General features: G+C 41.6%; 1 protein-coding gene across 11 annotated transcripts in view; it reads right to left on the bottom strand.

Moving 5' to 3' along the window:
- The window catches only part of NUMB (NUMB endocytic adaptor protein), a 120,346-nt gene that overhangs the window by 17,133 nt on the left and 82,631 nt on the right, over positions 1–20,582 (bottom strand). For 6 of the 11 annotated variants that reach the window (XM_084847257.1, XM_084847295.1, XM_084847241.1 and 3 more), the window contains 3 exons: positions 11,646–11,720; positions 8,945–9,085; positions 8,162–8,363 (listed from right to left, as the gene is read on the bottom strand). In XM_084847257.1, the coding sequence (XP_084703383.1) occupies positions 8,162–8,363; positions 8,945–9,085; positions 11,646–11,720 (418 nt within the window). Of the gene's footprint in view, positions 1–8,161; positions 8,364–8,944; positions 9,086–11,645; positions 11,721–15,899; positions 15,933–20,582 lie in introns of all 11 variants that reach the window. The other 5 variants (XM_084847231.1, XM_084847214.1, XM_084847265.1 and 2 more) reach the window with 1 other exon arrangement.

The following is a 20,582-nucleotide window of genomic DNA, read 5'->3' as shown; positions in this document are numbered from 1 at the left end:
GGGAAGCAAAGGATCATCACCAGTGTTAAGCCATAACTGTGGTTGCAGTGTGGCCTGTGGTTGCAGCAATGGCTGTAATGTAGCCAGTGGTTGCATTAGTGGCTGTAGTGTGACCAGCTATTGGTCACAAAGCAAGGGTGTTGGTACCTGGACTGCTTACTGCAGTTGTGGAATGGGATTGGGGATCAAAGGAGGCACTCTAAAGGTATCCTCTTGATCCGGAGGTCTCAACAAGGTAGCTGATGGATGCTGATGGTAACGACTTCCACCCCAATATGGAAGGTCAGGATGGCAAGGGGGATAGTACAGATCACACCAATCCTCATCCCAGTTACAGGGCCTCCTGTATCGAGAAGTCGGATGTCTCTCCCAATCAGAGAATGGTGATCTGGACTGATCTCTATCCTGGCTCCACTCATAAAGACTAGAGGGATGATCTCTGTTGAAGGAGGCAACCAAGTATACAGAAGCTGGAGATTCCTGATATTGATCTTGAGATGTCCTATACCACTGTGGATGGTACTGATGAGGGGGCAAAGTTGGGGATTGGTACCTGATCTCACCCTCTGATGTAGAAGCTGTTGGAATGGGTTCCGCCAGAGGTGCCAGGTTCATTATTGGAATTGGTGAGAACAACACTGGTGGAGCAGGAGGTGCAGTTGCCGGTACAGGTGACTGTGTTCAGTCCTGAGGCATTTGTTGGCCAATGGGAGATGTGGCTGGTACTGGAGATCACTGTCGATCCTGAGATGCCAAGCCAGAATCAGGTGGAACAGTTGGAAGCAAAGAACACGTTTGATCCCAAAGTGGTGTGCTGGGAGATGTGGCCAGTGCTGGAGGTTGCTGTTGATCCCAAGATGCTCAAGCAGGATCAGGGAGAGCGGCGGGGCCCAAGGGACACGGTTGATCTTGAGTAAAGTCATCTAACTCTATGAAGTCTTTTTTTCCCTTCTTTTTATATCCTGAAGAAGACAGACTAGCCTGTTTTGAAGCTTTAGCCTTTGTGGTTAGCTTCTTAGCCAGTGAGGATGTCAAAGACTGGCCCAGAATGGGAGGATATTGTGTACTCAGGAAAGGACGACGTTGAGGGGAAGATATCCCTAACACTGGGGCAGGCTCCTGCTCAGCAGGTGAGCTTCCTGAGGGCGAGGTTGGCTTCTCTGCCATACCTTTTGGCTCCTCAACTGCTTCCAACACTCATTTCCAAAGAGCAGCTTTCAATCGGTCAAAACGATTCCACCTCACCTGCTTCAAAAAGGCTTGACAATGAGGACGAGCCTCAACAACATGCCCTTCTCTGAGGCAAAACAGGCAGAGAGAATGCCTGTTGGATGGTGGTAACTTAGCCCCACAACAGACACACTTTCTAAGCGGCACCTTAAGGGCAATACACCTGTGAGGGTGATCACGAGATTGCAAAAAAAAAAAAAAACCCAACAGAAACAATGCAAAGATTAAAGAGAGAAATACTTTGATAGGGAAGAAGACAGAATAACACCTCAGGTTTGAAAATGCTTTCAGACTGAACTGAACACAAGAGAAGATCCCTCATGAGGCTACCATAATGGCAGTCAAAAGAGACCTGAGGGAATAAGCAGGAACCCGCTAGGGACATGTGCACTAGGATCGGAGGGGAAGGGTTCCCACCAAAATTACTCAGCTATATAAGTTTCCTAAATTGAGGCTCTGCGCAGATGCAGAGCCTATACATGTGGTACACAGAGACCATGAAGAAGAACTAGCAAATCTCACACTCTACACTTGGGATGTATACTCCTTGGGATGTGCACATCCGGCCCTCTAGAGCTGGATGTGAACCACAGAATCATAGAATAGTAGGGTTGGAAGGGGCCTACAAGGCCATCAAGTCCAACCCCCTGCTCAATGCAGGAATCTAAGTCAGAGCATCCCTGACAGATGACTGTCCAGCCTCGTCTTGAATGCCTCCAGTGTGGGAGAGCCCACCACCTCCCTAGATCATTGGTTCCATTGTCGAATTGCTCTAACAGTCAGGAAGGTTTTCCTGATGTTCAGCCGGAATCTGGCTTCCTGTAACTTGAGCCCGTTATTCCGTGTCCTGCACCCTGGGATGATCAAGAAGAGATCCTGACCTTCTTCTCTGTGACAACCTTTCAAGTACTTGAAGAGTGCTATCATATCTCCCCTCAGTCTTCTCTTCTCAAGGCTAAACATGCCCAGTTCTTTCAGTCTCTCTTCATAGGGCTTTGTTTCCAGTCGCCTGATCATCTTTGTTGCCCTCCTCTGAACCCTCTCCAGTTTGTCTGCATCCTTCTTCAAGTGCGGTGCCCAGAACTGGACACAGTACTCCAGATGAGGCCTAACCAGTGCTGAGTAGAGGGGAACTAGTACTTCCCGGGATTTGGAAGCTATGCTTCTATTAATGCAGCCCAAAATAGCATTCTCTCTTTTTGTAGCCACATCACATTGTTGGCTCATATTCAGCTTGTGATCGACAACAATTCCAAGATCCTTCTCGCTTGTAGTGTTGTTGAGCCACGTATCCCCCATCTTGTAACTGTGCATTTGATTTCTTTTTCCTAGGTGCAGAACTTGGCATTTATCCCTATTAAATGTCATTCTGTTGTTTTCTGTCCAGCACTCCAGTCTAGCCAGATCACTTTGAATTTTGTTTCTGTCTTCCAAAGTATTAGCTATCCCGCCCAATTTTGTGTCATCTGCAAATGTGATCAGCATTCACTGCACCTCCTCCTCCAAGTCATTCATAAAAATGTTGAAGAGCACTCGGCCCAGGACGGACCCCTGCGGTATCCCGCTCGTTACCTCTCCCCACTCTGAGAAGGTCCCATTGATAAGCACTCTATGAGTCCGATTCTGTACCAACTGTGGATCCACTGGCTTCATCTACCCCACTTGCTTCATCTAGCCCACGAGTTTGCTCATCAGGATATCATGGGGCACTTTGTCAAAAGCTTTGCTGCAGTCGAGGAATATGATGTCTACAGCATTCCCATGGTCCACAAGGGAGGTTACTTGATCAAAAAATGAGATCAGATTCGTCTGGCAGGACTTGTTTTTGACAAATCCATGTTGGCTTCGTGTAATCACTGCATTGTTTTCAAGGTGCTTCCAGATGGATTGCTTTATGATCTGCTCCAGAATTTTCCCAGGGATTGATGTCAGACTGACTGGTCTGTAGTTCCCAGGTTCCTCCTTTTTGCTCTTTTTGAAGATAGGGACAACGTTAGCCCTCCTCCAGTCATCTGGCACTTCACCTGTCCTCTACGATTTCTCAAAGAGAATAGACAGCGGTTCTGAGAGTTCTTCTGGCAATTCCTTTATTACTCTAGGGTGCAGTTCATCTGGCCCTGGAGATTTGAACTCATTCAAAGTAATTAGGTGTTCCTTGACCATATGTCTATCGATCTCAAGCGGCAATCCTGCCCTTCAGCCTGTACTTCGCCTTTGCCAGGAGGGTCATAGACCCAATTTTGGGAGAAGACTGAGCCAAAATAGGAATTGAGCACCTCTGCCTTTTCTTTGTCATCTTTGTCATCTTTTCTTTGTCACCTCTGCCTTTTCTTTGTCATCTGTTATCGTTTTGCCATCCTTATTTAATAGCTGAACAACCATTTATTTCCTCTGCCTTTTACTATGCACGTAGCTGAAGAAAGCCTTTTTGTTGTTTTTAGCATCCCTCGCTAACCTCAGCTCGTTCGCAGCTTTAGCCTTCCTGACGCCATCCCTGCAATTCTGTGCTACCTGCCTGTACTCTTCCTTTGTTACTTGGCCTTCTTTCCACTTCCTATATGTGTCCTTTTTTGTTTTCAGGTCATCTCTAAGCTTTTTGTGAAGCCACACTGGCTTCTTCTGTTGTCTTCCACCTTTTCTTCTTGTTGGAATTGTTTGTAATTGTGCCTTGAGAATTTCCTTTTTTAAAAGCACCCACCCATCTTGGACTCCTTTTCTCGTTAGCCTCGCTTGCCATGGGACCTTACTGATCATTGTTCTGAGTTTATTAAAATCAGCTTTCCTAAAATCCAGGGTACGTGTTTGACTACACTCGGCTTTTGCTTCCCTTAGAACCAAGAACTCAAGCACAACATGGTCGCTTTCCCCCAGAATTCCTGTAACTGCTACTTTATCCACTAAGCCATCTCTGTTGGTTAGGATCAAGTCAAGGATAGCCGATCCTCTAGTTCCTTCTCTACTTTCTGTAGGAGGAAGTTATCCTCCACACAAGTCAGGAATTTCCTGGAGGGGCCATGTTTTGCAGAATTTGTCTCCCAACAAATATCGGGGAAATTGAAGTCCCTTATTACTACTACATCATGCTTCCTTAAAACATTGGCTATTTGCTCTTCAAAAGTTTCATCCTCGTCTTCTCCTTGGTTGAGTGGCCGGTAGTAGACTCCAACCACCAGGTTCTTTTTATTCTTTGCTCCATTTATTTTGATCCAGATGCTCTCGATGGGGCTACCAAGCTCATCCTCCTGTATTTCTGTGCAGAGATATGTATTTTTCACATACAGTGCAACCCCACCTCCCTTTCTGTTCCTCCTGTTCTTTTTGAACAAGCTATATCCTTCAATTGCTGTATTCCAGTCATGAGAGTCATCCCACCAAGTCTCAGTTATACCTATCAGGTCATAATTTCTCTCCTGTATTAAGAGTTCAAGTTCATTCTGTTTGTTTCCCATACTCTGGGAATTAGTATATAGACATCGAAGACCATGTGCTTCATAGTCTGGCTTTCTTCCTACATGTGTCTGAAGACTATTATTGGGCGCTATCAGAGCTGTTCTCCCCACTGCAGTGCATGCGCTTACGTCCATTGTTACCCCCAACATTACATCTCCCTTCCCTGTAGGATTCAGTTTAAAGCCCTCCTGATGAAGTTCTTCATGCTGTGGCCAAACACATTCTTCCCATCCTTTGTGAGGTGCAACCTGTCCCTTGCCAACAGCCCATCTTCCAGGAAGTATAGCCCGTGGTCCCAGAATCCAAATCTCTCTCGTCGGCATCACCTTCGTAGGCAGTCATTCACCCAGAGTATTTTTTGTTCCCTTTCTATCCCTCTTCTAACTACTGGAAGGATGGATGAGAAAACTATCTGGGCCCCAAAGTTCTTGAGTTTCCTTCCCAAAGCTTCAAAGTCTGACGTGATTTCTTCGTAGCTCCACTTGGCGGCACCATTTGTTCCCACATGGATGAGAAGAAAGGGATACCTGTCAGTGGGCTTTATGAGTGCAGGCAACCTTTCAGTCACGTCTCTAATTCGTCCTCCCATAATAACCATATGTGTTCAGGTACTTCATAGTTATTACACTGTAGCATACATCAATAAGCTATTAGTAATGTTTGCATGGGAACAAGAACCATGGATATGCTGCACTTCAGCCTGCCAGAGGGATTCAACTTTTTATGATAATGAAACTACAGTTTTTAAACATCCCATCATAAAAATTGTTTTCTACATTAACTGCTTTTCAGCCACACATTTTAATTAAATATCCTGAGATAGCAATGGTGCATACACAGACATGAGATGCATTGTGAAGGATGTGTTCAGAGGGAATTCAAAGAGCTCCATGACTTGCCTTCCTGTTTCCCTTCTTAATCTGTATAAGCTGCAGTGAGGTGTAGTGGTTATTGGACTAGAACCGGGAGACCCAGGTTCAAATTCCATCTTAGTTATGAAGCTCACAAGGTTTTTGTGAGGATAAAATAGAAGGGGAAAAATCAGGTATACTGCATTGAATTCCTTGAAGGAAAGGTATAAATGTTATAAAAATAAAAATGCTCCAACTTTCTTGAAAAAAAGCTCCATACTCCCTAACTGTATCCATGCCTGATTCACACCTGTGGAGGTACACTCATGGTTTTAGTCATTATTTAAATGCCTTAAAAATTAACATATGGTGAGCAAATGAGCGTGAAGGCCACACAAATAATAGTTCAAAGTAGATATTTAAAACTCAAGAGCAAAAATATTAATGTACTAAAAGAGTCTGTGCAGAGTTTTAGACTCCCCAGACAAAGCCAACTTGCAAGGTCTCTCCTGGATAGTTGCTAGGAAGAGGAAGGAGCACTGATACTACCCATGCCTTCCCTGTTTAGCCACCCATCCCTTCCCATCACACACATAGGGGAAGTTCTCACATAACGACAGCCCACTGGTTAAACAAACCATAGGCTGTCAGGGATGAGTGGGAGAGAGTGGGCACGCTACCTGCAGTGCATCAGCCACATCCAGTTTTAATCAACAACCTGTGATAGGCTTGTTTGTAGGTTGTTGAGCATGATGTGCAAACCTGGATTGATGGGTTGTTTAAGACATAAACAACAAACCATGGGTTATCCATTGGATTGTTTAGCCATTGGTCCAGGTTTGCACGTCATGCTCAACAACCTATGAACAAGCCGATCATAGGTTGTTGAGTAAAAGTGGAAGTGGCAGGCACATGGGAGGCAGTGTGCTTACTCTCTCCCACTCATGCATGTCAACCAATGGGTTGTTTAAACCATGGGTTGTCATGTGTGAACCAGGTCACAGCATTGCTTCCAACTCTCCAAATTAAATTGGAACTAAAAGCCCCATGGCTAGCAAGTGCAAGTGATAGTGTGTGTGCTTGAGCTGGAAATGCATGTGGAGTAGGGGCCACAGCCAACTGGTTTTATAGAGGTAGCAGCAGAAATAGAGATAGCAGCAACTGACTTTATAGAGGTGGCACACACTCCACTGACCTAATTTGTTCTAGGAAAACTGAGGCCCAACCACTGTTTGTCGGCCTGTATATTAAGGTAACTTTTATTCTTAACAAATTACGGAGGTTATTACTACTTTTTTCAAGATTACCAGCTCCCAAGAGTTGTGGACCATGATATCTAGAGATTCTCCTTTTGTATTTGGCAAACCAAGGTCAGGCACACAAAACCAATTTCAGAGACATGGAGACACTATGTTTTCCTTCAATCTAACGTCCATCAACTGTCAAACCCTAATTTCACTATTTGTTTCTGATAAATGGGGGCTCCTGTGAATATTTTAGGTTCAAAACTTCAAGATGCTCAAAAAGATAGTCACAGTCATGTTTTCATATTTAACTTTTGATTTCATTATGCATCTTGAACATTGTCTGATCTGGCTTTATGTCCACAAGACGCTTACTCATAGCTATAGTAGTCCATGAGAAAAAAACGGACCGAACAAAATGTCACAAAAGAGTGAGCAAATTTCATGTTCTCCAGAACTCTTGATCAGGCTAAATAGTACAAAAGGCCGGGGGGGGGGGGGAGTACACTAATTAGGACAGATGTTATGGCCATGAGGTCTGCATTTTTGACCTCAGATGCTTCCAGATAGGACTTATATTGAGCAATCACCATGCCTTGTTCACAGAATTTTACCAGGGTGGGGTGGGGTGGTCAAAACGTAAGAGGAGCCATGCTGGATCAGACCAAAGACATATCTAGTCTAGCATTCTATTCATACAGTGACCACCCAGCTGCCTGTGGGAAGCCCACAAGTAGGACATGACTGCAATAGCACCTTCCCACTCATGTTCCCCAGAAACTAGTTTCCAAGTTCAGAAATCACAGCCTTCCACTTCTAACCTTGCTGTGTTTTTCCACTGCTTCTTCCATCTTTTTCTTTTCTGCAGAAAAGCAGCACAATGTATTTTGATTGGTAGCACTAGGAACTGTCTGTCTGTAAGCACCCCTAATCTCAAGATGGAGACCAAATGAATTAGACACTGCTGGCTGCTGCAGATATCAGGATATACCTAGGATTCTGGGACAGAGCAGCAGTGGCTGACCCCAATTTTTGAAAACATAAGCCTGGCAGATCTGTCTCCAGCCTTGGGTGAAACATACAGTTTTCTGGGTAGATAAAGAGCAGAACAAGAGACACATGACAATCTTTATATCAGCAATGCAAAAACAATACGAGAATTGCTTTTCTACAGCGTCAATGACATGTAGAAATACCTTCATGAGCACAAGGGAGTTACCCCATGGCACTAGCGTTCATCATCAAACTGGTATTTAATATGTCAGATGAGTATGGACAACAGATATTGGTGATGTATAGTGTTTTGTTGGTGAAATGGTAGTTTGAGATACCCAATTCACAACAGTACAGCATATATGCCAAATGGCCAGATTTATATTTCATTACCTTTAGTGTCTTGTATCTGTCTCATTACTTCCTCTCTTTCTGCTTGTTCAGTTGCTGTAGTAACCCTGAAAGATCCCTCTCTTGTGAATGTGGTTCTGCTGGCATCAAAGGTGGCAGTCACCCCACACTCCTTCTCTCTTTTTTGTTTTCGCTCCAAGCAGGCTGCAAATGCACAGCCAACTGCATGACTCAACCTCTCTCCCTGAAAAGATATTGTGTCAATTAGAAACAAAAAACAGAATCCCACATCTCCTCTAAATACTGCCAAAAGATAGCTGTGCTTGATACAAACATCCTTTCTGTGTGCAAAATCTGACCAAGAAGCTTCAGAGGAAGTATTACAACCAGTCATAAAGTTGTAACTAATCACTTGGGGAGGGGGGGAGCAGGGATTGTGAGTGAGAGACAGAGACTCTAAACATCTTTTTAATTGCTGAATGTTGAGATATGTTGTCCAGGTAGCTCATGTTAAAATATTAGTGCTATACAATCCATAACATATATACATTAAAAAATAATTCATGTGCTGCAGGTACAGTTAGGTTCCTTGATTGTATCAAGACAGACAGGACTGATACCAACTGTAGCATTTTAATGTTCCAATGCACTGCTCTTAAGGAAAATACTGCCACAAGAAAGCTAGATTTGTCTGGACAAAAAACTCAAGCAGAGTTCACAAAATTTGTATACTAAAATATCTTTTGAATCCAAAAAGTAACCCCTGACAAAAAACAAAGTCCTTTTGGAGATCTTCTTGTTTCTTTGATCCTAAAAGCAGCTTACCGTGTCCTTTACAGCCATAAAGCAATGACATATCCAGCGCCGTGTAGTGCCATCTCGACAGATGTAAGAAAATGCCCTATCAAAATTCCTATCTGGAGCACAGAAGGAAACCTTCTCTATTGTCTGATCAACTATAAGGTCCTAAGGAAAAAAGACCAAGATAATGTAAGAAACTCAGATGATTTCAGCATGGAACACCACAAGAGTATATTTCAACTCTCCCTTGTTCCCTTTATCAGGTTAACACCAACACTTTGTATTCTCTATCCAGACACAAATTCATTATCCATCTGACTTCACAGATGGAAAAACCGCTAGCAAGGATTCTATCACTCCACAAGCCTCCCTTCCTTTCTCTCTCTATATACATACATACATGTAAGTGGACGTGCCTATTAAAATGGATACTTGGATCTCTCTTCAAATGTTTGCAAGTATACCCTCAAGATTAGTTTGCATTGCTTGGAAGTTCAATGTTTGGAGTCTTGTACTAAGATATCCAACTGCCAAGGAGAAATATTATAATCAGTTGCACACACGAATGGGTCAAAGATTATACAGTTAACTAGGACACTTTGGAATATCAGGATGAAGAAGTCAATATTAAAGCCAATACATTTATTAAGAAACATCTTGATTTCAAGCATTCTTGAGAAGTTTCACTGCATTTTTAAATTATTGTAAGTTGAGTTAACAGCCCTGGAAGAGTTGTTTATGGAAGCTCAATGCATACATGGGGGTGATGCAGGAGCAAAATCTTCTCCCCCTTCCTTGCCTCACCTCTTTGCATTCTGCTATTTTAAATTTTTTCCATCAGCCCTGCTCCAATGCCAGAAGTGAGCTGGAGTGGGGAAGGGGATCTTCAAACACCAACACGTCGAAGGTTATGTCACAGGTGGGTTTTGTTCTCACCCTCCAACCTGTGCTCCGTTTAATTATAAAAGTACCCCCTCCCGCGGCCATCCCTGCTTTATAGCCAAACTGGCAAGTGCATGGTTAGCAAACATGCACATCTCTAGTTTGGTCTTCGGTAGTTTTTGTAACCACCCTGCAAAGTCATATTGTAGATGGAGAGCTGAGAGAGTGGGTTGTTGATCTAGCAAGCGCACAGCCAAAATTTGAACCAGGTGCTTTCCAGCTCACACCTTACACTCTTTTCTGCAGAACTCTGAACTCAATGTGAAGCCTTGCAAAATGGGTATTAGTCACATGTATTAAACCCAATTGCTGAAATTCCCTCAAACTTAGATGTACATTATTTTCATACATGTCTCTGGGATCCAACTACCTGGAAGACACTGAGGATCAAAGTGGCAGGAAGACACCGTTGCATTATTTGTACTGTCCCAACCAGCCCCACTGCACTGCTGCCCCATGCCACATTATGCATTACAGTGGGTATGATCTACTACAGCCCATCCTTGTTTTTGACATGAAGTGGCAGCAGCAGAAGCAACAAGCTTGTCCTTGGTTGGCATTGTTCACTCTCTGCAGATACCCTCACAGATCGCTACTCTCAAAAAGGGGAGAAAGAATGTATGCAATCTCCATCTACTGAAATTCACTGCAACCTGTGTGCTTCCAATGAACTGGGGAGAAGTGTGAGCTGCGTTGATTGTTGCCAGTTCTTAAAGTACAAAAGCAAACCTCTCTACAAAGCAGGTCACCTAAAATCGTCACATAGATACCACCTTTTAAATCTAAAAATAGGAGTGGACTCATTTAGATATTCAACCAAAAAGATATATCTAGTTTTAGATGCTTGTTACCTTAGGGATAAGAATTGGTGTATAAAAGGGACATACAGGGTAGGATCCAACTGTGCCCTACCGCTAGCGGCGAGCACTGCCAGTTCCTAGTGTGTGCATGGGGCTGGTTCCAGGAGCGGCAGCAGCCCATGCCAGCGCAGCAGCAATGTCGCACTTCTGGGTCAAGCCCCCAAACAACCAGAAACACAAGTTTCTGGAAGGGGCCAGTAGCACAGGCACCAGGAACTGGCGGAGCTCAGCACTAGTTGTAGGGCTCCATTGGATCCTACCCACAAATTATTAAGTTTTATGTTCCACTTCTGTAAAAGTATTTTAAAGTTTGAGGTGAAAACCATGATTTACTTTGGAGACATATCTCCCTTACACATTTTAAATTGGGGATAGGCAACTTGGCACCCTCCAGATGTTTTGGTCTACAATTCCCACAATCCCTGATCATTGGCTAGCTGATTAGGGCTAATGGAAGTTGTAGTCCAACACATCTGGAAGGCACCAAGTCGCCTACCTGTTTTAAAATCATTCCTCATGGCATTCTCAAAAGATGAAGTAAAAGAAATTCAGATCACTAACATATTTCTATATGTTTTCTGCATATATTTCTATAATATATGCAGTATTATCTCTCACAGCCTTTTTACAAGGACAGAAACAGCATCAAGGTCATGGGTTTGACTTTCCCTTATTACTTTTACGAGTGAGCAAACAGGAATTTAAAGCACACAGTTGTTCACTTAGAATACATGAAGATCTAAAAAGCCAAAGTAAATTCAAAAATTTGAACTGAATCATATGCAACAGGCATCCTTGATTAGTTTAATTAGGCATGTATGTACTTTTTAATATCCTGCTCAAGATGCAGTGGTGAGAATTACAGCATTTCAGATTGCATATTAGTTTAATCAATGATGATTCCAAAACCAGCAGTGGCTAACCTTTGTTTTCTCATCAACAACTCTGAGTCCATCCGCTGAAACCCACAGAACTGCTTTAACTGCTTTCTTCCCGCTCTTGTAAGGAAGGAAAAAGAAAAACATTATTATTGTTGTGCTGTCAATCAGGCTGAATGCCGGCTTCCTCCTTCCAAGAAGCACAAAAGTCAGTGTGCAGATGATATCCAACTTCAGATATTCATACCAAACACCAAAATCTCCAGAGAATCAAGCTGAAGCCAGTCTTTCAAGAATACAACGCAAAAGGAGGGGGAAAAGAACAGGATGAGTCAAGTATGTTAATAAATTCATATAGAGGCAAAGAATTCAAGCTTAAATTCTTTACCTGTTTAAATACCAAATAAACTGTCAGTTAACACTGACACTTAAGGAGTTACACCACAAGTAGCTTTTGTTGCAATTTTCAGCAATGAACACTCTTGCTTTGTCTTCCCATCACCCCATTTCGTTCTAGCACTCATGCAGCAGAATCACAACACTACCACAAGTTATGGCACTGCTTTAAGTTTCTAATAGTTTAGGTTTACCTGCTTCATCCCAAATCTTAATATTAAAGGATTTATTTTAAACTTAATGGTTACACAAAATATCCTTGTAAGTGTAAGTATATTTCCACAAGTGATATATTTCTTGTAGGTGTAAGTATATTTCTACAAGGCATGTGAGGGTGGTGGGCCAATGAAGGGAAAACAAAAAACTTGCCTCTTCCTCCCAATACCCCTTCTTACCCTTCAATGTCTCCTCCCCTCCTGTTCGCCCCAATTCTGCTGATGCCCTAATCCCTTCTCACCTCTGCCCCTTCCCATCATTAGCAGAGATGCACATGCAGATACAGGTTCATCCTGAGCCATATAGCAGAAAAAAGCTTGGGCTAGTGGGAGACCGCACAGTGGCAAAACACAAAGCTGAGCCTTGAAGTAAGTTACGAGGTCTTTTGTTGGCTGAGGCAAGTTAGCTGATACTTACATCAGCCAATACAATCCCCACCACCACACACTAACACCCGGGGTAGTGCCTGCAGGCTGTTCTCTTGTACTAGAGAATCCTTTGCAGCTGGAGGGAAGCATACATGTGCCACACTCCTCACCCTGGATAGCTTGGTGGAGAAATGAGAGTCTTTTGCTGCAGCCACCCCAATTATTTTAGCAAACAAAGGTCTCTGATAAAAATCATCTCTACACTGCCTAATCCCTCTTGTCAGCTTCTACATCTACACACTGAGTCAGAGAGGGAAAAAGTCCACAGATTTCAGCTGTGATTGTTTTTAGAAGCGAGGTTTGCACATGTGTTTATTAGCTTCAAGAAAGTTAACATTTCTTTTTTTGGAATGCCAAAACAATTCAAATCTGCATTTGCTAGTTTAATACTAGCAAGTATTTAATAGTTTAAGAACAAGTGTACCAACTGTTCCAGTGTGCGAATGACATCCACAACAAGCATCACATAAATTAAACTTCACAAGGGGTTAAGCACCATTTTGCCATTTTTATAAGGCATGCATGATTCACATGTTTCCTCCCATATTCTGCTTCATGAAAAGTGGGCTTTAGGGTAGCATGAGTAGCTTACATCATAGAATCCTCAGGATTGGGGACATTAGCAGATATCTAAACAATGGCTACTGTGAGTGAGAGGCTGCACCAGTTTCTTATGCAGTTATGCTTATCCAAACACAGGGGCCCTGTTGTTTGGGGCATAGTACAGAGACAGTCCATGTCTCAAATGATGGACCAACTTAGTTTATATTAGCTGCATAGTAATGTGTTTTTTTAAGTGAAACAAGATAACCCCTTGTTCCATCCCAGCACAATACATGCCATGAAATTTCAACATACACAAACCTAATCACTTAAAAACAATTTACAATACATTTGATTCAACCTGTGGTGTCATATTTCCCCAAAGTTCTTCACACAGTTTATTTTAATGTAAAGGGTCTTTCCAGGCAGCTCTCATCAAGGCTGTGCTTCTGCTGCAGGGGTATGGATTCCTTATATTTATATCCCACTTTTCCTCCAAGGAGCTCAAGGTGGCACATATGTCTCTCCTCCCCACTCCTACTTTATTCTTACAGCAACCATGCGAGATAGATTAGGCTGAGAATCACTGGCCCAGTGAGCTTCATGGCTGAATGTGGATCCGAACCCAATATTTTGTTGGTAGGAAGAGATTTTCCCTTACCTATTATAGCTATTACAATTGCAATTCCTGTGAATGATAAACAACATGGTCTCCTTCCTCCCATACCTACACACTTTTCACAGTTAAGGCTGCACACTTACCCAGAGGCAAGCCCCACTGGATACAGTGGGAGCTACTTCCAACTAAATCTATATAGAAAGGTATTATATGCTTTACTTTAAACATCTGGTTTAGTTCTTTAGAGGCTAAGTGTTCCCTTACTATGCCACTCAAGGACAGGAGCACTCAAACTTTTAGAGCAGTAGTAGTGAACACCAGGATACCTCCTCCTACCATTTTATGAACCTTTAGGTTTTTTTTAAAAAAAATACTTCTTTGAAGGCTCTGCCCTCTCGCTATCTAGGGCTGAAGTGCACATCTGCTCTAACTTTTCAGAAAAAAATGAACTAAGTACTTTTCATAAATCCCCTTTAATTAAGAGTGGGCAACTTTTGGCCCTCCAGATATTTTGGCCTACAACTCCCATCAGCCCTAGTCAGCACAGCCAATTGTGAGGGATGATGGGAGTTGTAAGCCAAAACATCCTGAGGGCCTTAAATTATATGAGTAGGGAACACATCACTACTGACACTGGATTGAGGCTCGCATAGTTCCAAAATAAATTCAGTCTGATTCTCTGGAAAAGTCCTAGAGTCTTAACACATCACTCTACTTGAGAAAGGAAGGAATTATCCACAGGTGACATGGTTGGTGACTGTGGGAGTTTTCACCTTTTCTCTTGTAATAAATAGTCTTGTTTGGTTATATAATGTTTTAGTAAATATTACTAAGGTTATTGCAACAATGTATTGTTATGGTGCCCTTTTGCTGGTCATATTCTATTGTGGCATTATAAGTTATGTGATATTTGCCATTTGATATACTGTTTATTTGGTAAAAAGTTAGGTTCTTGAATTGATATATGCAAAAGCAAACCTGAAATCTTGAACAGGCTACTCCTTACTACCCTTAGATGGGAAAACAGAATATTGGCCAGATCTTTATAACAATTACTTTGAGATGAGATTATGTGCACAGAGCAACACTAGAGTTGGGATCTTATTACAAGTACAACATACCTACACAGGCAATTAAAAATACTATTCACCACTCCATCTCTGCTTTTGGGTACCCTAATGACTCCCAAGATGTTAGGCTTAAAGTACTTAGCACCACCAACTGAGGCAGTCTGTTCCACTATGAAACAGCTTGTATCATTAAGACATTCTTCCTAATGTTTAGTTAATATCCTTTTCCTTGCATGTGGTTTAACATGACCACCTTATATTAAAATAGGTGCTCATCTGGAGGGAAGGTGGAGAGAACTGCAACACTAACATTAAATAGCCTGGGACCAAGTTACCTGAAGGATGATTTTCTTCCTTACGAACCTGTTGCTTGCACAATAAGTAGCACAGAACCTGCTCCGGGTGCCTATCTTCAGGAGTTAGGCAGGTAGCCATGAGGAACAAAACCTTTTCTATGGTGGCATCCTGATTATGGAACCCACTCCCAAAACTATCAGTACTTACTTTGTTATTTTTCAGGCAACAAATTATACCTGTCCTTTGATGGGATATGATATGAAACTGATTTCACCATTCTACTATTTATTTTGCTATCACATCTGCTTTTGAGTTTGTTTTGTTTCAAGCCTTGTTCTTTGTATATGGACATTTGTGTGTAAGCCACCTTGAAGATCACCTTGTGGAAAGGCAGGGTAGAAATTTTAAACAAACATACACTTTCAAGAGCAGATCTCTTCCACTACTGAGATGGGAACACCGGCACTCTTGAGCAGTAAGTAGACTATTCATTCTGTGACAAATTTTTTTATCAAAGATACCAAACTGTGCACCCCTTTCATTGCAGGCTGACTAGTATCAAGCTGATATTCTGGGGTAATGTGAGACTCTTGAGGGAGGGGTGAGGGGAAAACTTGTTAACCAGTTCCCAGAGTTAGCTGAAGCCAGTTTTGTGGGACATTCTGACACATGGCAATGCTATACTAGGGATGTAACTCCTTATAGCGCAAACACAATGAGGTAAACTTACTTTTCCAAAGAAGCCTTTGAAGAACTTCCTTTCCTGGAGGAACAGGGGGGACAAGTCGAACGCTATTACTGTAGGTAGCTAAAGTGTCCCAAGGTTTCAAGCCAACATATACATACAAAAAATGGGGATTGGAAGGAAAGTAGGTAATGTTTAGAGTTGTCCACAGAGGATGTGACAGGCAGATGTGAAAAGTCCCATGAAAATGCAAATAAAAAGGCATTACATGGACTTTTATTAGGACAGGATCTAGCTCTGAAATTGGTGGAAAGAGGAAAAGAAAAATCAGACCCAATTTCATGCAAAACATTTACTTCATTCTGTTTGTCCCCCTGGCTTTTAGTAGGGTTACTAGCCCAACTTGGCAGCAGGCATGGAGACATTCCAAACTGTGTGATGAGGGTTTGGAATTAACACATTAGATCAATTTAAGGCTTTTCGAAAGTTTGGGATGTAATTAACATTGCTCAAATAGCACAAAAGCAAGAGAAAAAATAATTTGTGGGATTCACCTTTTCCAGTCTTTTTAAAATATGCTTTAAAATGTGTTTAGGCTCATATACCCTCCATAATTATTTTCCAAGGGTTTTTTTTTTTTAAGCTGATTGAGTAGAAAATAGATGATCTTTATGCCAAGATTTATTTTGTTTTAGAATCTAGATTCTTTCACAGAAAAGACTCCATAACAGATTTTGGTAAGAAGCCCACAAAATTTCCTTTTTATACTGCCCTTTTACACTCTACAGGAACCATTCAGTAACTGTCAAGGAAACTATCGACAGTGTTTAAGAGTTCTCCCCCCTCTATTTTTGTTTTTTAATGTGAAAAGTAATGTTTCATACCCAGATTCCAGTCTGCACAGGGAATGTGTGATAGATATTTGAGACACACAGGTAAACAAACTGAGAGTGTTACACATTTTGATGGCAATCTAGTGTGGCAGCTTTAAAATATATTTTACATGCAGGTTTACCTATTTCAGAGACAAACAAAAGTATAGATGTTTTTCCTGACAATGCTCACTGAATACTAAAAGCTGGGGCAAATAAATTGCTCCTGTGATGAACACCATGTAGCAATCTATTTATGTACTTTGGCTCAACACAGGGATGAACTTTTTTTTTTTTTTACTGTATCATACACCTCCAGAACAAAACATTTATGCTGGTTTGGAGAACGTCACCTAATCCATGTGGTCAGCTGCTGCATATGAAGGTCTTCCCACATGGTGGTAGCAGTTACAGTGATCTCCAAGTAGTAGCTTACTCACAAATATTGAACTGGTTTGCAGTAACAACAACCAGGAGTATGGGTTGAGTATGAGTTGTCACTGAACAACCCAGGAAAAAAACCCATGGTTTGTTGTTGGGTTGTGAACTCCGGGTTGTTTATGGTTAAGAACCCATAGTTAAACTACAGTGGAGGAATCACATGTAATGACAACCCATAAATCAACAACAACCCACAATTCAATGACAATCCATACTCAACGTGTACTCTCAGTTGTTGCTATGTGTGAATCAGGTCATTGTCTCATATCTGCCACACATCTATGGTTCTTTGATGGTTCTCTTGGATGTTTTGACCATTCTAGAATCAACAGTGAATTTCCACTGCCATTATGCCTCTTTCCTCTGCCATCAACTATTTGCAACATGACAAATGTGGTGAAATATCTAACAAATATTACTGCCTTCTATTAAACTTGCCTCCAAGATGGCTTATTACAGCACAAACTTATAGGATATACCCAATGCCTTCCAAAGAACTAATCACAAGTCTATAAATAAAGAAAAGGATGGCTGTTACCACTGCCAAGTTAAGCATTACATATAAATATAATCAGCCTTCAGAAGATATGCCAGAGCTCAGGAGATTCATAAGAAGCTGCCTTGTAAACAAGACTGTCATTAGTTTCATTTTCAGAAGGTGTTAACATGGAAGAAATTAGTTGTTCCAGAGAAAGCATTAGGTAGAGAGCATGCAAAATGGATTTTAGGGTAGCTATGGAAGTTAATATTCAGAAACACCACTAATATTTTAAAACACACTTAAGTTATGTTTCTTTTACCTGCTAAAACAAGAACATACATTAACAAATGTACCATATTTGCAAACCAAAAATATGACATGTTAAGACACTAACACTGAAGACAATTTTAACCAAATCAGAGAGGATGGAGACAATACAATGGACAGGCAGCTCCCAACACAGTTCACTAATGGGCAAGTATAACCCAGTTTATTAAGAGGAAAACAACATTTTAAAAGCCCTGGACAGAGCTGTGTACTATTGCATCAAAATAGGAGTTTCCAACTCCACAAAACTCTAATTTTGTATCTAACTGGGATGATGGCACTATGGTTTTACCATGTGATCAAGTTGCTCACTGACTAGATGTTATGTTTTTAAATGACTGGAATAGAATCCAGGCATATAAAGGCGTTTCTTCCAAAATTGAGTTCAATCAAGATTATGTTTAAAAAAAAAAAAAGAGAACTGAATTTGAAAGCTTGATTTTAGTTCCCCTAAAGCAGGGGTGGGCAACTTGTGGACTCCCCCCCTCCAATGTTTTGGCCTATAACTCCTATCATCCCTTACCATTGGCTATGCTGGCTAGGGTTGATGGGAGTGGTAGACAGAAACAAGTTGCCCACGCCTCCCCTACAGCTCTTAACTGGCAGATAAGGCATTTGGTTTTATCATTCAATAACTTAGTAGTAATAATGCCATAGGTGTATCTTGCTATCTAATTATCAGAAATTCATAATCTTCTGTTTCACATGCATGATCCTCCCTAGAGGTTAGGTTCCTAAATCATTTTGGGTACCATTTACAAGTTATGCCATCATAGTCTTCTAGAGTTAACCCAGTGCTCTTGTCTGCCCTTGAAACTCTGGCACGCCCTTCATTCCAGTAGGGTCCAATATGGATCAGAGTTATGTACTCAGCATAATACAACATATTGGTTGAGTTAATGCCATTTCAAATAGATATGTTCCCTTCTCTCCACCCCCACTTATTGTTACTTTGCAGTATTATAAAATGTCAATTCATGCTATTCAAAGTACAGTTAGGGATAAGACCAATAACACTGTGCCACATTCAGGCAGCAGGTGGCAACAAAAGCGTATAAACTCAACTGTTCCCACCCACCCACCCTCCTCGAGTGGACTTGGATATAAGTTTGTGTCCATATCTGAAAGAAAAAGGCAGAGTGTCCCTAAAAAAGAAAGAAAAAGTAAGGTTTTATATCTTTGGGGGAGGACTGCTTCACAGAATATTTTGGTATAATTATCCAAAGCTGAAACATGCAACAGGCCTATCGAAGATACTCCAATGCAATCAGAAAAGAGTACTAGAATTTCTATGGGAGTACAGAAAGCAAAAATGTGAAAAAACAGGGTTCAGCCATTTAAAGTTTATCACACCCAAGTCAGTCTGTTTTGACAACATCAGGTTGCTACACCTAAATAGATACAATTAGGGTGTAATCCTATGGCCATCAGACAGCAGCTAGATGACCATATGATTTTTCATTTTCTGGGAACCAAACTTGGAGCTAGTGCTCTGAGGTTGGTTCCCAGAAAACCAACTCCTCACCCCCTCCCCGTCACAGGCAGTGGGGTTCATCCCTGGCTCCGTGCTTGTAAGAGCAGTGCAGAGTGGCCAAAAAGGAGGGTTTCCTGAAGGTGGGGAGGGGATGGTGGAAGTGCCGTTACGCTTCCTGTGCACCATCTGCCCCCCTGCCCCCTGCGGTGCCATGGCTAGACAGCTGATTTTAGCTGTCTAGCCACAAATGTATGGTGGCTGGAGTGCAGAGAAGATCCCCTCCGTGCTCTGCCCACCCTGTTGGTCACCTCTGAGTTCGGAGGCAACTGACTATCCGCATAGGATTGCACCCTTAGACTCAAATGCCCTTGAATGACCTATGGTTTGTTTTGAGAAAAGCCTGTTCTACTCTACTGGAAAAAGCTTGGCTGCAAAGCGAATATGGAAGTTTACAATATCAAAATGCATCTCAAGTATTGTATTAGATTAATGAAACAAATAAGAATCTATATGTATGGATGGATAGAAGCAAAATTTAAGAATGTACTCCAGTGTTGGATGCTCAAGTGAAACTTGAAGCCTCTTGATGAATATACACCTTTCAGTAATCAGTAAAAGTGATTGAAAAGGAATTGAATATGTCAGTAACATTTACTAGAAAAACAACACTATATACCAGTATTAATAAGCCTTGATTGTCCTATCTTTGCATTTAGGTGCATGAAACGCTCATCTAACCATCGTGGAAAGTGCATGGCAAAAAAAATTATGGCAGACATAATTTATACTAACAAGCCTGAGATGCTTGAAACACCAAGTAAGAACTGATGGAGTATAACTCTCACTTCTTATAAACTGGTCAAGACAAAAGCAAATGAGAAACTGGATGCAACATCTAATCACAACACAAGAGTTTATTTGAAAGTTCTTTAGAAGACGCCGTCTCTAAATGTCTTGTGTGTGACTGAGAGAAGAAAGCAGAGTTTGACTTAGAAGCCATATTGTTTACATGCAAGGCAACTTAAAATTAAAAAGTCACAAAGTTTCCTGTAATAATTTTGCTATACTATTTAGCTTAAGATTCTTTATTGCTGTCATTGAAGAATGGTAAACAGTAGGTCTCAAAGTCAGCT

Source organism: Heloderma suspectum, chromosome 1 (genome assembly GCF_057233095.1).
Source record: "Heloderma suspectum isolate Gila_16-S chromosome 1, 16-S_ref, whole genome shotgun sequence".
Lineage (NCBI taxonomy): Eukaryota > Metazoa > Chordata > Lepidosauria > Squamata > Helodermatidae > Heloderma > Heloderma suspectum.
This window is presented reverse-complemented; position numbering and strand designations above follow the sequence as displayed.